This window comes from Schistocerca serialis, chromosome 2 (genome assembly GCF_023864345.2).
Source record: "Schistocerca serialis cubense isolate TAMUIC-IGC-003099 chromosome 2, iqSchSeri2.2, whole genome shotgun sequence".
In the NCBI taxonomy this organism is placed as follows: domain Eukaryota; kingdom Metazoa; phylum Arthropoda; class Insecta; order Orthoptera; family Acrididae; genus Schistocerca; species Schistocerca serialis.
The window spans coordinates 826,976,706-826,994,408 of NC_064639.1; the positions used below are offsets into that span (position 1 = coordinate 826,976,706).

Here is a 17,703-nt window from a genome sequence, read left to right on the forward strand (position 1 = left end):
CCTTAAAGTAAAGTTTCAGTTAAATTAAAAAAAAAAAATATTAGCAATGCATTTCCTCCAAGCCGTGGCCAACAATAAGAGCAGAAACTTGACATGCAGTTATACTGAGGTAAGAAATTAATTCTGATTTTTGCACAGGGCCAAAGACCGATATTTCGGTTTAATTGTGTTATCATTATCACTGAAGTTTCATTAGCATTAAATTGTCTCTCATTATTTTCGTGAGAGTTTACACCTTGAGTCAGATTGCGATTCTCATTTTTTTTTTTTGTCATTAAATTTAATTTCTAGGGAGGTTATGTTTGGCTCCCATTTCTATTAAAATAATATCTTTTATTATATTTTTTGTGGGAGCTTACACCAGAGTCAGATTGCGAATTTCACATTTTTATTGCCTTTGTCAGTACTTTTAATTGCTAGGGAGGTTACACTTGGCTCTCATTTCTATTAAATATTGTCTTATAGAATTTTTGTGGAGAGGTTACACCCTTCACTACCTGAATAATTTCTTTTATCTCATCATACATTTCATCAATTTCTTCATCATTTGCAGAGCTAGTTGGCATATAAACTTGTACTACTGTAGTAGGCGTGGGCTTTGTGTCTAGCTTGGCCACAATAATGCGTTCACTATGCTGTTTGTAGTATCTTACTTGCACTCCTATTTTTTTATTCATTATTAAACCTACTCCTGCATTACCCCTATTTGATTTTGTATTTATAACCCTGTAATCACCTAACCAAAAGTCTTGTTCCTCCTGCCACCGAACTACACTAATTCCCACTATATCTAACCTTAACCTATCCATTTCCCTTTTTAAATTTTCTAACCTACCTGCCCAATTAAGGGATCTGACATTCCATGCTCCGATCCATAGAACGCCAGTTTTCTTTTTCCTGATAACGACGTCCTCTTGAGTAGTCCCCACCCGGAGATCCGAATGGGGTACTATTTTACCTCCGGAATATTTTACCCAGGAGGACACCATCATCATTTAACCATACAGTAAAGCTGCATGCCCTCGGGAAAAATTAGGGCTGTAGTTTCCCCTCACTTTCAGCCGTTCACAGTACCAGCACAGCAAGGCCGTTTTGGTTAATGTTACAAGGCCAGATCAGTTAATCATCCAGACTGTTGCCCCTGCAACTACTGAAAAGGCTGCTGCCCCTCTTCAGGAACCACACGTTTGTCTGGCCTCTCAACAGATACCCCTCCGTTGTGGTTGCACCTACGGTACGGGGCCATTTGTATCGCTGAGGCACGCAAGCCTCCCCACCAACGGCAAGGTCCATGGTTCATGGGGGTGGGGGGTTATGTGAAGAGAAATGTGGTCATGCAGAAAATGTACCTCATGCCAGACAGGCGCTTCAATTGTACAGCTGGAAAATGGCTGTAGCTTGCACTGAACTCCGTTATGGTTGCGCTGTACTGGCACTGCACTCGGGAGACCGGCAAAAAGCCATACCTTGCACTGAATTCTGGCGGACCGCATTTTCCATCATTATATAAGATGCCACTCCAAACGCCAATTAAGTGTGGAACACATAACATTCGTGACTCCTGAGAACTTTCCTGGTGTGCACTGCTTTAACTGTATTTCCTCTTTTTTTTTTTTTAGTTGAATGAAAATTGTACTACTCAGTTACGTAACGCTTCCTGAATTTTAATCGCAACTCCACACAGTGGCCTTAAACCAGATTGCTGCTATGTCAGACAAGTCATTCACCTGTGCTATCTGCGCGAAACTGGAGCAGGTCACTGGTCTTATATAATTTATTGTTATTATTATTAAAATCCTGCCACACACCGTTGGGTGGCTTGTGGAGTATAAATGTAGATGTGTAGTATATGTGGCACTTTAGAAGTGAGAGTAACTGCAAGTTGCATTTGGCATAAGGGAGGTGTAATAGACAGTAATAAACTGTGACTTCACCCCACCCCATGAGAACTCAAGCATCAATCTGCATTTGGGATAAACCTTACGTAACGAGTCTTATGCCGTCCATGTTGGACTGTGGTTTAAAAACTGTGACTGTTTATGACATAAAAGATAAATGAAAACAATTACCTGCGCGAGTCACTTTTATTTTCTCCTATGCCACATTTCGAGTGTTTAACACACACATTCAAGTGAATCAATGGAGTACGTTATATTTTTCTTTGATGGATGTAGCCAGTAGTCTCTGACACTCAAAACAGACAAATGGCTATAACCTGCAAACAAAAATATGTTGATTCGCCTGAAGATGAGAGATGGGAGAAGGTAAAAGCGACTGACACTTATAATTGTTTTACTTTATCTTTTAAATCCTACAAAACAATGTACAACTACAATACCAATGTGGTAAATCTACAAGATGAGCAAAGTCGAAAACTTTCCTCATGGAGAAGATGCAGCACCCTATCTGCACAGCTAGGAATCGCATAACAGAGAGCATTTCTTGTCATTTTTAAGTCTGCCACTTGTGTATGTTAAATTTTTCACTATATTCTATTTCCCACAATTTTAAACTTATTTTATCTTTTCAAAAAATTTGAATCTGGCTACAGTGGATACCATTTGGTTGTCAGAATTCACAATATTTATTCAGTTTCCAGACATATCTAAGTTATCATCGAAATCGGAAAATGTCTGTGCTGCATTTACTTCTCAAATATCTGTAATTTTGTAATAAATAACAAAAATTAAAATATTAGTTGGTTGGGTCTCCTACATATTGAGAAACTGTTCAATGCTATGTGTTCTAAATTATTAGATCTATGAATATTATTTATCTGTAAAATAGTAGTTCAAAGCGGAGACTTGCTTTAATAGATGATGAGGAGTGTTGTCAATTATTTGGAATTAAAAGAAGCGGAAAGACTTGCATGGCTATTCACTTCTTCTTCTTGCAGTGTTCAAAATGATCTTTTAATTTCTGGACTGGATTTGTGTCTGCACTGCAGCTGCAGTAAAGGTGTTAAAATCTAGAGTGGAATGATACAAAACTCCTCTTTGAACAACAAAGCTACAAAGTCAGGATGGCAATTTGTGTCTTGCTTACAAGCCCTACTGTTCTGCTCAGGTCTATATGACCTTGTACAAGTATCTCTTTGTTGAAATCATTTTTTATATACAATGAGAAATTTGGAAGACCTACAGACTTACAAAGAACTGTTGGTAATTCTTTTCTGATGGTAAAAAAGTTTTACCCCAAATGGTAATATTAATGCACATTGTGTTCATATCAGTGTGACACAACAATAAATCTTTTCAATTGACTGTCAGACGTTAGGGTCTTTTTGCAGGACAGAGTTTTGTACTTTGGTATACTTTTCAGACTTCTGCCTCCATCAAACCAGAAACAGGCATTATTTCCATAGGAACATACATTCAAAAGCCCTGTACCAAAATAGTGTGATGTATCTACCCAAAATAATGTTCAAAACCTCACCAAAAAAGACACAAAACTCACATATATTTAAAATAGAATTAAAGAGGCTACTATTAAGTCAGAGTTTCTATAATGTTGATGATTTCTTTGCTATCCAAACAGATAGTGTTCATATTTTGATTTTTTGTGTAAACCTCCATTTTTGATCTTGCATGTAAAAAGAAGACAAAATATGTAAAGAGTAATTATGAAAATGTTAAAGTGTAATTAAGAAAATGTTATTTCCCATAAAGGATTTTTTAATAAACCTTTGTGTAAACCTAGATTTTTTCATATTTCATGTGAAAAGAAGACAAAATATGTAACGTGTAATTAAGAAAATGTTAAAGTGTAGTTACGAAAATGTTATTTCCCTTTATTGTTAAAAATGTAAATTGTGCTCTCTCTCTCTCTCTCTCTCTCTCTCTCTCTCTCTCTCTCTCTCTCTCTCTCTTTCTGAAATTACAAAAATTACTCCAGATAATTAAGATTTTTCCAAATGTGAAAACATGTTCCAAGGTACAACTTGGTTGTGTACCTAGAAACAAGTATTCAATTGAAATTTAAAAGCCTTGCAGTCGAGCAAATTTTGTCAGTATTGTATGTAATAGTCAACCTTTTGCACTATTAGTCTACTTCACATCATTAATCAGTAAGTGAACTCAAATTAAACAGAAGTATTATCAAAAACTAGTAACTAGTTAACAATATTTTGAAGTAGAAGCTATTGGAAACTAACATAAATTTCCATTTTCAGGATAGGTAAAATTGTTAATACATTAAAGAAATTAGGTTCGTTTGCAAGTATCACATGTTTCATAGTAAAACATCTTCTTCTGTTTCAAGGTACAATATGGTTTATGACAGATGAAGTATGACTTAGCTATCCTCTTGTTACATAAATAGTTTTAAAAATATATAACGTTTTACTCAACATAAAATTCTGTACCTAGAGAGTTAGCAACATATTCCTAATAGCTTTAATATATTATACAAGATTTACATGTGTAGAATGGAAAATCGTTTACAAATGTGCACAAAACACATTATCATGTCTAACAACAACAAAAACTGTAGAAAACGGCAGAAACTGTGTATGGCAGACTCTAGTGCGGATTCCTTTATGTGATTCTAAAATCAGACACTAAGCTTAAGTAGCACTCAAACACATCATGTGTTCCTAGGTATACTATCTTCTAGGTCCAACTCCCTCCAATATTGTTATTTTGCCAAAGATTTTATTACATACAGTAATGTAAGTATTATGAACAATGACTTGTATTGAGGACTCCACAGACAGGGGCTTCTATAACTTACTTGAATGCTATACTGTTAACACACAGTTTGTGATTAATCACCATCACAAACAGCTATTTAAGTTCTTGCGAGACAGAAGAGATTGTAAAGGCTTCTGATAGTCGAAATGCAGTCTCTCAATATTAAAATCATGTAAGTAATGGTTCTAAGAGTGAGGATTCTGATGAACCCTATAGCCAATGCAACACAAACTTGTCATTTGCGAAATCATGATTTTGAATTATATGTCCATTTCTACAGCTCAGACAGCTTTATAGGCTCAACATCATGAAGACCACACTTTGAATTAAATTGCCTGCAACTACCAAAATAACTGAAATATTATTTAGATTCAATATCCTATACTGCACTTTAAAATGAATTTATTGATGTGACAAACATCGAGTACAAGCATTGTTATGGCCAACACTGGATGACTCTTCTCAGTTTTCTCTACTAAGTATATCTCAGGTTGTTGTTCATTGCTGTTGCATATCGATTTCATAGCCAGTCTACAAAACACTTGTGGGATTAGGAAATGCACTTGAATATATTTCTGACAACAATATCACTGGAAATATTTTGTAAAATACCACATTTTGTGTATTGATAAAAAAAGTTACCACAGAAAAAAGCAGCACTCTAACAATCTTTGGGCATTTTTCAGTATTTGAGTAAAATGGTCAAACGTTATTCCCAAATTGTTCAGACAGTATATTCGAAGTAAGTCAGTAAAATACAGGATAAAAGCATGAGCACTCTGTGACGATTCCTCTCCCCAGTTCGATATAAAAGTGTATCTAGCAAAACCAAGTCCTGCCAATATGTTTAGTAGAAATATGTATTAAGAAACGAGGTTCTGGCAACGTTATAACTGCGTGCAGTGTGGTCAAGAACAGGTAGCATAAACTGTACATTGTGCCAGAGCTGTCCCATTAGCGCCGGCCGGCACGGTAGCTCAGCCCGTGTTCGGTCAGAAGGTTAGCTGCCCTCTGTAATAAAAAACAAACTAAGTGAATGGATCAATGATGAACTTGAACAAGCATCATGGGACGTCCATCCTGAACAGATACGACGACCAATACAAAAATTTTAAAAACTCAGTGATATGAGGCAATCAATGTCGCGGGAACGATATGTAGACTCGCTGATGTTCGACTGGTGTGTGCGACAAACATCCTTTTTTCAGTTAAAGCATCAATTTGTATTCAATTTACATTTCCACGATGTTGTGTCTTTGAATTTCCTTCTGTTGCTGTTACCTTTATTTAAACATTAAGACATAGCACGAACATCTTAAATACGTAAACTACCACTTCATTTTGTTCAAACAATCGAAAATCCAGGATGGAATGTAACAATATTATGAAAAGGAAAGTTGCTACTCACCGTATAGCGGAGATGCTGAGTCGCAGATAGGCACAACAAAAAGACTGTCACAAATAAAGCTTTTGCCCGATAAGGCCTTCGTCAAAAATAGACACACACACTGACGACTGCAATCTCAGGCAAGTGAAGGCTGGCTTCAGTTACCTGAGATTTTGTTTTGTTCATGGCACAAATAAAGCCAGCAGAAATTAGCTGTGGGTACAGTAACATCGTCTGTAACCTACGAGGTACAAAAAACACAATAGGTAGGCTACACTAGACTGCACATTATGCTACATACAAATAATTCCATTCTGTATGTTTGAGTTCAGGATTATCTTCACAGAGCCGGTATGTAAACGCATGAGCAATGTTCACTTTGGAGATGATGTTCAAAGCAACCACCTTGCATTTGCAAACACTTCACCACTCGTTGGATCATACTTTGCTGGACCTTACACAACACACCTGCATCCCCATTGCTGAACTGGCTGGTACATCCATGGCTGGGTACTATAAAATTGTTCCTTTAAGTGTTCCCAAAAATAAAGTTCTAGTGAATTAAAGTCCTGAGAACGAGAAGACCAGAGCTTTGGACGTCCGCGACCAGTACATTTCCCTGGAAATTGTTCATTTAAATATTTGTCACGCACATTCATTCCGAAGTGTGGCAATGCACCATCATGCTAAAACTATAGATGTCACTGAACACCCAGTGGAGCACTTTCTAATGTGTCGAAGTATTGCAAAAAAATGTAGGATATGGAGGCGCATTCAACTTGTCTGGCAATAGGTAAGGGCCCAAAATCACTCCACCCACAATTACAGCCCACAGGTTTATGCCAAAGCGTGCCTGAAAGCCACGTTTATGGACGACATGTGGGCGGTGTTCCGACCAATAATGTCTGTTGTGGAGGTCGAAAATACCTTCACGAGTGAAGTTAGATTCGTCAGTCCACATTATGTTTTACATAAAATGTTCGTTAGCTTCCACTTGGTGCAAAAGCCATTCACGAAACTGTACTCGTCGAGTGCAGTCTTCTGGCCACTGTTGTTGAGTTCATGTGTAATGATATAGATGCTGTTCTTCATCGTGTAACACTTCAGCAACTTGGTTTTTTTTTTTTTTTTTTTTTTTTTTTTTAATTTGTGGTAAGGCTTATCGAACCAAACTGCTAAGGTCATTGGTCCCTAAGGTTACACACTATTTTAATCTAACTTAAGCTATTTATGCTAAGGACGACACACACACCCAAGCCAGAGGAAGGACTCGAACCTCCGCCGGGGGCAGCCGGGCGGACCGTGCAAGACGCCCTAGACCGCGCGGCTCAGCAACCGATCTTTGAAGTATCTGGAACTATCTTGGACTATCACAGGTTTTCGCCGAGGTGACTGGTGAACTGTTTCAATACGTGCGTCCTTTGTTTGTGGATTATGTCTAGCTCTTGGACGATCTCTGTCTGTTACTTGTGGGCGAAGATTACCGATATCCCGAAGGCATTGCTCCAGGCGTCGAAAACCAATCTTATCGCGATTTTTCAGGGTATCGTGCAGCGTACGCACGAGTAGTAGCAGTAGCTTTGTTATCGGATGCATCCAGCACCAAAAGCCTATCAACATACTTATCGTGTACTCTATCGTGAAGCTGCCCTGCATGAACGTCACAGGAGCAGTTATGGTTGTGCACTTCACAGCTGGTAGACATATGCATGCAGTTTGATGGATCGCACTGTCGTGTGTAGGCTACTGTCATGTGACAAAATGATTTTCCTACTTACAAACGACGAGAACTAAGGAATGGACATCTAAAAATAAAAAGGAACCTGAAGAGGATTCGAACAATGATCGTTGATGTCCCAGCAGTTTACTCTGTGAGCTACGACTGCTAGTACAGTAAAATAGGGTGATACACATTCCACTATACATTCGGATGTGCTGCACAGTGTGACAGTGTTGCCAGCTCCTCGTTTTCATACATCTGTTTTCGAAATTCACCCAATCTGATTTTGCTAGACTGAGCGAGGTGGAGCAGTGGTTAGCACACTGGACCCGTATTCGGGAGGACGGCGGTTCAAACCCATGTCCGGCCATCCAGATTTAGGTTTCCTGTGATTTCCCTAAATCGCTCCAGGCAAATGCTGGGATCCTTTCTCTGAAAGGACACGGCCGATTTCCTTCCCCATCCTTGAAACAATCCGAGCTAGTGCTCCATCTCTAATGACTTCGACGTCGACAGGACGTTCATCCAAGTCTTACAGCCTTTATTTTTTCCTTTTGATTTTGCTAGATAAAATTTTACCTTGAATATGTAAGACGAATCGCATGCCACTCTCCAACTGCGGAATTTTTATTGACCCTGTATACTGGAAAAGTAAATACATCCAGACGCCCCCCCCCCCCCCCCCCCAAAAACCCACCCAAAAAACTATCAAGATATCATGATTGCGTTTAATTTCATCACTGAACTAACAAATCAGAACGTGACTTTTTATTTCCTACAAACTGGAACAGTGGCTGCTGCAAACGAAAGACAATTTGGTGGCAAAAGATTTCTTTCTACAGCAGTCTTGATGTTTCTGTTTGCAACACTTGACATTCTGTGGACTTCTGTACACAATAGTTGGAATGTAACTGACAGACAAGAAAGGGATATTCTTGTAATAACTTGGGAAATCGCTCATATTATAATATTGTGTCAAGAAGAAATCTTGCAAGATCAGACGAAAAGTGAGGACCGTTAAGAATATCCAACAACCTGAAAAAAATTATTTCAATGTCAGAGACAACAACAACAGGAATAACAGTATAACTGCAAGTTATACCCATGTAACGATGTCAATAAGAATAAAACGAACTTGTGTAGAATAAGCAAAAGAAATATTTGTCAAGCTCAAATCACCTATTTGTGTACAAACTTAAAGCGCTGATGATAAAATAACGTGTTGCAAGTTTGCATTGCATACATATGTTAATTAGATTCTCTAGCTAGAATACGAATGAAGTGACATTGGTATTATGATTATTACTGAAAAAAGTTTTACTGTATGGTACGCAATGTACAGAGATATTACTAACCTCCCATTTAGAACAACTGAGTTTTCAGTCCAAGTAGGTGTTCCTTTCTTAGTTTATATGCAATTTTAACAGATCCGGTAATATTGGACTGAACCAATGTATTGGTACCAGCAGTGTATTCGAGGAGAGCAGAAATGATTATCTGACGCGAGCTGCAAGTATTAGTTACAGATAAATAAAGAATAAAAGTTCTGCAAGTGATGCTTCAACTTTTCCACGAATTGTTTTTGCCGACTTTATATGCCCCTTCTTCTCAACTGCCTTCTTCTCTCTTCCGTCTTCTCAGCGCAAAGGTAAGCCTCATCATTTGACGATGTTGGGTCTGTGCTCTGTAACAATGAGCTCGCTGCTCTGCAGTTATCGAGCAGCTTCGGGTGATTCCGTGCAAGTTCGGTAATGTGTGGCCGAACATGGAGGGGGCCGAAGCTACAAAGCAAGTCAGCGTCGACACAACATATCGATAAGGAGTGAGATCGACGTAAATATCCTTGAAACAGTGAGTGTCAGCCAGTAGCACTACAGGAGCGGAGTGAAGTGGTTGGTGTGTGGTTGTGTACAGTAAATGTTTATGAATGACCATGGCTTACTGATGAGGACGTACTTGAAATCCCAAATCGTATAATATTAGCTTCCACAATCTACTGCAGTGTCAGTAATTGTGGATTTAAGGTGAATGTAAATAAAAATTAGTGATAGTGTGTCTGGTGCTTAGTTGTGATTACATCGCCTGGAAGTGTGACCTACTTCGTTTAGAGCAGCTTTCGAAAGTAAAACCGCTGTATATACTACATTAAAAGATAGTACAAAATGAGGGGAGACAACTGCATCCGTGTCGGATCAAGGAAGAGTGAGGTGAGTTTTTAATGGCGTTTTAAATATTAACATACGTGAAGTATGAAAAATACGGAGGGTGTCCAAAACTTAACTGTTACCAAACTAAAGTGTGTATTCTAGTAGCCATTAGCAATTATATTAATACTCATTACTAACAAGCGTCCCGTCGTAGCAACTGATTTGCTTTTTTGGGCTAGGTTCGCTGTGAACGAATGACCACGATTTTTTAGCAACCACCCCACCCCCACCCTCAGATGACAGTAGTGATGTCCATTAGACTAAAAAGGGAGGAAAGTCTTCACGTGGAATGTCAACCGTTATAACTGATTTTCTCGCAGGACGAGTTTCTTGTGTCATGATCTGGTGAGAGAGAAAATCTGGAACTGAGATCCTTAATTAGGGCCTAATCAAGTATCAGAGCAAGGCCAACGAGTGGAACATTAGTTTCGTTTAATACCGGACGATAATGTAGCGTCAATTCAAAATTCTAAGGGAATCGAATCACGGTGAGAGGTTGCCTCGACCTGGTTATAATTTGATACACGTCTGTTCTATTTCCTCGTTTATTCTACCATGCGTAAGTAGAAATACTTCGACAACGCCAATGTCACCTTAAATTGAAACTGCAGTGTGCTATTTCATAACAGGAAAAAAAATCACCTCAGGTGAAAGTGCGAAGTCCCTCTACATCACTGATATATGAATTTGTTTCCATGGAGTCACTGATAATTTCACTAGTTACACCTATCGCATTGTAAGATCGCAGTAAATTCTTTGTCTAACACCTTTCGCAACTCGTGTCATTTGTAGCAGAATTGCCTATCCTAATGTCAAAGTAAGCATCACTCACAGAAAGCATTTTCTGTGCGGTATTTTAGCTTACTATAAAGTTACTATGTAAGTGTGGATATATATTCAGAAAATACCATGAACAGCCCAGCAAACATGTTTTAATACATTTCTTTTCTTTTCCTCCAGCTGGCCCTCATTCAGACAAGATATGTTGTATCGTGCCTAAAGGAGAGGTACCCAGAAAAGAAGTTCGAAATCGGTAAGATACTATTTTTTTGTGTTGATATGTTATCGACAATAAGTTTCAAATCAATATTTGCAGTTGGTTTTATAAGATATGTTTAGCAGTTGCATCATTATGAAGGCATTCAAAATGTACATTATTATTTCCAGTCACTATGAGCACAACTGGCGATAAAATATTAGACAAACCTTTAACAAAAATAGGAGAAAAAAGTTTATTTACGAAAGAGTTGGAAACAGCTTTAGCGGATGAATTGGTAGATTTTGTTGTTCACTCTTTGAAAGATCTTCCAACAACTCTGCCATATGGAATGTGTATAGGTGCGGTCTTAAGGTATGTCTCAATGCATCTTATAAGATCATCATTCTAATAATTATGCCAAGATTACATTTTTTAATACTTCCAATTTTTTTTTTTCCAGTCGAGAAGATCCGAGGGATGCAGTAGTTATGCACGAAAAGCACAGTAATAAGACGTTATCAACATTGCCAGAAGGAAGCGTTATAGGTAAGAGCCTATAAAGTTTTAAATGATCTTTAAAGGAACAATGGAAGTGAGGCAGATTATGTAGAGAGATTTTGGCATGATTTCTGTTGAATTTCTCAATATCGGAGTGAGATAGGAAACAGTGTTGGAAATCTGGATTCGTCGTGATGTCACTATTTTACTTTCAATTATGTTTATTTTCCTCTCTTTGTGTCATCAGAATGTCCTCTTGATTTTCAATAGTTATTTGATTTGGTGAATTATTTGACCCTTTATTTACATCTTTGGTGTGATATCAGTGACAGACAATTTTATTATTATTAGTTTATATGTTGATTGTTACAGGATCTTGCGATTAGATTCATTTCTTTATGAATCTGTGTGTAGTCTCTCTCTTGGTTATTGTATGTTCTCTTGCAGGCACTAGGATATAGATAAGAGTTTCTTATGTTCTGTTGTATTGATTAATGAGTACATAACAATATATTATGTGTACACATACTGGTACACCTATTATTTATTTTATTTTATTTTTATAGGGACTAGCTCACTGAGGCGGAAGGCTCAGTTAAACAGGAAGTATCCACACTTGAAAGTCATAGATATAAGGGGAAACCTAAATACAAGACTGGCAAAACTTGACAAAGGTGACACATTTGATGCCATAGTGCTTGCTGCTGCTGGTATAAAAAGGATGGAGTGGGAGAAGAGGATCAGTGAGGTAAGGAAGATATAACAAGTATTTTTGGGTCTAGTGCAGCAGGGGATACAACCCGTCGGCTTTGGACAAGGACGTCACAAGCCTCCAGAGAGCAGTTTACCATTTTCGCTTTTGCTGTTATGTTTCAGTTTAGTTTTTTTACTGATTGCTTAATAAAGTGGATCTGTTTATTCTATCTCGTGAGATTTTTTTTTTTTTAAAGTCAAAAAACACTTATCAGCCACTGAAGGGAGCTACAACACTAAGAAGAATCGCTTCTCGATTGGCCACTTGTGACGTCATTGTCCAAAGCCGACGGGTTGTATCCCCTGCTGCACTAGTCCCGTATTTTTAGTAGACTAATATTAAATTATTTGCGTTACCAACAGAACCATAAGTGATAAATGGATGTAAATATATGCAATTGTCATTTCATGACCATGGTCACAGCTACTCTTGGATGTAATGAAGAGAAACAGTCAGGTTCAGGCATGTCCCCTGGTGAGCTTTACAAACTGTGCGTTAGTAAACTGCACACAAATAAATTGAAGCAGTGGAGAACGTGATACAATCTGCCAGCTTCGATCACTGGCACTTGCCAAATTTGCCAAATTTCGAGCTTGCATCATCAGCTGAGGATGACGAGGAGGTGCCCAGTTGAAGTATCATGTAGTGTAGTTGATGACAACCAGCGGCAAGGAGGCTGTGGGAAGAAAAGAGGTGGCTTGCACAAAATTTCTAGGTTGTATGTTGAATAGCAGGTAGCTCTAAATGTAGAAAAATTTAATTTAATGCAGATGATTGGGAAAAACAAATGCCTAATGTTACAAAAATTGTGAGAGCAGTGACATCACTAATCTGTTCAGAACGGCAGTATTGTGACCATCACAACACCATAAATAAGGCAATCTTGTCGTTCCCCCATCTTGTAGCTTGGACTTGGAAATGTGCCTCTTAACAGATATGACTTTATTGTGTTAGTTAACCTCTGAATTTATTTTAAAAAAGCCAGTAATGTTTATTTGCCCATGGTGTAAACTGGAAACATTATTTGTGATCATGTGTACTCGTTGGTCATTTTAAAGGGGAAGGTATAAGGGAGGCTGCCTTACATGACCGAAAATATATATTCCTTTAAACTGTGAGGCAGAATTTCTTCCCAGTATGTACCTTCAGGAGCCAAAACATTCAGTACACCCAATAGACATACACAAATTAAAAGTCCACAACACCATGATGGAATGTAAGTTGTGCTGAAAAACTGATCTTTGGCATAGTCTGGGGTATAGGTTAGGTTGGAAGCTGACAATTTGGTTGTGAGTGAGTGAAGCCTACGAATGTGCATACGAAAACTTGGCTGTGGTGAAATATCAATCTGCAGTGTAGCTCGAGGACTAGATGAGGTTGAAAGATGACAGTTTGGTAAAGCGTTTAGTTAATCCAAAAACCTAAATGGTATACCTTCATTTAGCTTTTAGTTTCACTTTGATGGTGTATAATTCACACATTTCAAGTGTGTTTTGATATATTGTTGGAACCTTAAACTTGTAGAGTGAAAACTTTTTACTTTTGAAATAATAATTAAATATAGTGAGGTAAAATATTGTTTCAGGGATCTGCTAAGTACTCTCTCTCTCTCTCTCTCTCTCTCTCTCTCTCTCTCTCTGTCTGTGTGTGTGTGTGTGTGTGTGTGTGTGTGTGTGTAGTTCCCACATATACTTACTTAGCTTTGCCTCCCACAGATGCTAGATGCAAATGAACTCATGTACGCTGTGGGCCAAGGTGCCCTAGCAGTGGAGTGCCGTGAGGATGACCTTGAGGTACTTTCATTATTGGAACCATTGCATCATGGTGCCACAGCCCTGAGGGCACTCTCAGAGCGAGCATTCCTGCGTACATTAGAAGGTGGTTGCTCCGCTCCTGTAGCTGTAGTATCTTCTTACACAGATGGCACACCAAGAGCCACACTGTCATTAACTGGCGCCGTCTGGAGCCTGGATGGTTCACAAACTTTGAAGAGAGGAGCCGTATGCCACGTACGGTATCATGAAGAAGATGATGATGGTGAGCCTCCCAGGTGGGTACTTGCACCTGCACAGGTAATAATTAGAGGTATCAAATGAATAGCTGTGGAATATAAAGTTTTCAGCACTAATAATGAACTTTCAAGGAAAATGGACAAAAGAAAATATGGAAAATTTCATTGGTTGTAGTTTTTTTTTCCTTTTATGTATGGCAGTATTACTGTATTTGAATGGTATAAATGCGGGTTTTGTTGTGTGTCATTAGCTGAGTTTTGTGATCGAAGATAAGTGTAGCTCTTGTAAAACATACCACAGCAATACACCAGCTAATGGAAGAATTTTATATTCCAGCAAATGCCCATACCGAATGCCAAAACTGTTTTGTAGCATGGCACCAGCATCTCTCTCATATATGGACCTTGAAGAAGCAGAGAAGCTTGGAGAAGATCTGGCAATGAGCATGATTAAAGGTGGAGCCCTCACCATTATGGCTGAGGCTAAGAAGAAAAATGAAACAACACCAAGTTGATACTATTTATATAAGTAGTCAGCTGTTGTTAAATTATTTTTCTGCTGTAAAGTTGTGTATGTGCACAATGCCCTCTCATTTGTGGAACATCAGTTGTTTCACTGAAACACAAAACTACGGAGTGATTGTTGTGTTAACTGCAGTTAAGTGCATTTATGCTTGAGGAAAGCGTTCTTTGACCCTGGATGGATGTAATGCAGTGTTCATTTGTTGCAGTTGAACACAGTATTGAGTACAAGTATTTTGTTTCAAGATCCAACATTATTGCATTGGTGTGTATAGTGTAAGCTTGTTCATACCATGTGGCACTTTCACATCCTGTATTCAGTGTCGTGCTCAGTCAAAATCAAGAGATGTAAAAACCATAGTTAAATCGTAATGACAATGGTGCTGCTGTTCTGCGATTTGAAAATTTGTGATTTATACTAGTTCTGATGACAGACCAGCTGCTGCTTGATATTCATAGCTGCTACAGAAATTATCAATTTGTAATTTTAAAATTGGAGGGATGTGACAGAAGGTGCTGAACTCTGATACCAGGATCAAGTGCTACATACTATCATTGGACAGAGAGTAGGATTGGAAAGGGAGAGCGCATGTATTTTCTTCTGACATAAGCTGTCCTTGAAATATGCCTTTTAAGAAGAGAGCCTGCTCAAGCTGTGAACATTTGTAACTGTCAAAACTAAATGTTAATAAGGCATGTTTTTTTTCTGTATTAGCTGTAAACACAGATATGCATTCCATTGTATCCATCTACAGCTGTCTTCAATTTGAAACATATTTAAGAGTCCCTAATGTCAGTATTTATAATGAATTGTAATTCAAAGCTGCCTTGTTGTAATGAGTGAAATGCAGAATGGTTTTTTGTGATTTTGGAGAGCAGACAAAAACTCTGGGCTGTACTTAATGTCCAATACCTGTTGCAGTTAAAGTCTCACACCATGGAGCGGGCATCATAGAGATCATTCTTTACTTATTTTTTGCATGGTAAAGTTATCATTATTAAGTGATGCATTGTGGCCAGTCAGGAAATAATGCTGTTATTTGAGACAGGGGTAGACACCTAGAGAAAAAACTCCTTGCTGCAAGACCTAAGTGTTAACTTCAGGAGCAGGTTTAAATTTGCACTTATGTTGGTAATGTCTGTTTGTTAAATAAATGTGATGTGGACAACAGATACATACTCAGGTGTAAAAAAGCAGCTCTGCAGCAGAGAGATGCTTAACTTCTCAACATTGTTCCTTATTAGACTGAATGGTTTTGTAGTTGCTTGGTTCTAAGTATTTAATTTCAGTGTTGTAATATAGTTGTGATGTGCATTTGCGTCTGGATGATCTCGTGTGCACAAAACAAATGCTTAACGTGTGTGTGTGTGTGTGTGTGTGTGTGTGTGTGTGTGTGTGTGTGTGTTCCTTTGTTGTATGTTAAGACATTTATTTTTATAAAACTGTAAATAAACTTTTATATTTATGGAGTTATAAATTGTGTGATGTTTCATTTTCATTCTGAGAAGTGTGCCTCCAGTAATAATGAATGAAATAGAAAATGAATGACTTGCTATTTGTGTAAAGCCTGACCCTGTCAAAAGATTTGTAAATGGTTGAAATTATGTATATTTGTATTTACCCTCTGTGGAAGTTTTCTTTGAGAAAAAGCAATGTATTTGCCACCAAGTTCAGTGCTTGGGCTCAATTTTCTGCAGTTACATTAAACTGTTGCCTATGAACAGCACTGATTCTACAAGATTGGTTGGAAAGGATGTACCATTCCACTTAAAAGGGCTGTTTGATAAAATCAAATAGTCATGAGTCATCTCTTTGTCTTTTGATATGTTGACTACCAGCAAAGCATAGTGACTTCCATTTCACTGGCAGGTCGGGCCATAGCATCAGATGTGGAGCTCTGCTGTGGCCGTGCGTTGGCCTTGTTGCAGTCAATGCATTAACAAGAAGCCGTCTCGTATTTTCAGTGTAAATACCTTCCATGAATCATCTGAAGATTTACGACCCTAGGCTCAGAATGCAGTGGTTACAGATTACTAAAATAAATCTATCGTATTGTTCGTTAAACTAGAAAGCAATTGAAGTTACTTGCTGAGAAGTCCACATTTTATTGAACACACAAATAAAATGAGCTCAACCCATGTTGTATGTTGTAAATATATTAAGACAACTATTGCACATACAGTGTCCATGATTGATTTTATACTATATGGTGCTTTGAAAGGTATGAGAGACAAGTATGTCTTAAACTGCTTTCTTGGTGTCAAGAGTAACATCTGCAAGTAATTTTGCAGATTGGGTCATTTCTTACAGAGAGAGTTTACTGTTCTTGCTCCGTACTGCACATTACTATAGAGAGTTAAGAGGGTTATCATCTCGGGGATGTTCATTGCACATAACGACAAGAAATGGCACTTGTGAAATTGGTCCCAACCAAATCTTGCAATGTAAACAACAAAAACATCACGAGTACACCAGTGAAGATAGCTACTATAATATGGGAAACAGAATCATCATTGCAGAAGATTGATTCTCGAGGAGGCAATGACTAGTTTCAGAAGGACATCTAAATACCTTGAAAATTGTTGCTCAATGTCCAACATAAGTACATATTGGTTTGATGTAATGTCATGACATCCATGTTTTTTTCATTGATTGTAAATTCACAGAGTTCAAATGAAATATGCACCCAGAGAAATATATGTAGGGACAGTGAAAAGTTCTTTGCCAGGCATTTTGTGCACTATTTTGCTACATAATCCCCTTTTGTCGCAATGCACGATGTCCAACACACTTTTGTAGCTAAATTTCTTCTGTGGAGTATTATTTTGAAAGTTCTGCAAAATACTTATCTACAGTAGTCAGAGGGTGAAAAATGAATATGGGTGTTGTTCCAAATAATTTTTATTTCAAATTTTCCCATTGCCAAAATAACT

General features: G+C 38.0%; 1 protein-coding gene across 1 annotated transcript; it reads left to right on the forward strand.

Moving 5' to 3' along the window:
* Positions 1-9,641: 9,641 nt before the first annotated feature.
* LOC126458084 (porphobilinogen deaminase) lies at positions 9,642-16,247 on the forward strand. The gene is made up of 7 exons (XM_050094900.1): positions 9,642-10,005; positions 10,966-11,038; positions 11,173-11,356; positions 11,445-11,530; positions 12,049-12,230; positions 13,952-14,286; positions 14,585-16,247. The coding sequence occupies exons 1-7, from the start codon at positions 9,961-9,963 to the stop codon at positions 14,760-14,762; spliced, it is 1,083 nt and encodes a 360-aa protein (XP_049950857.1). The 5' UTR covers positions 9,642-9,960; the 3' UTR covers positions 14,763-16,247.
* Positions 16,248-17,703: the final 1,456 nt, after the last annotated feature.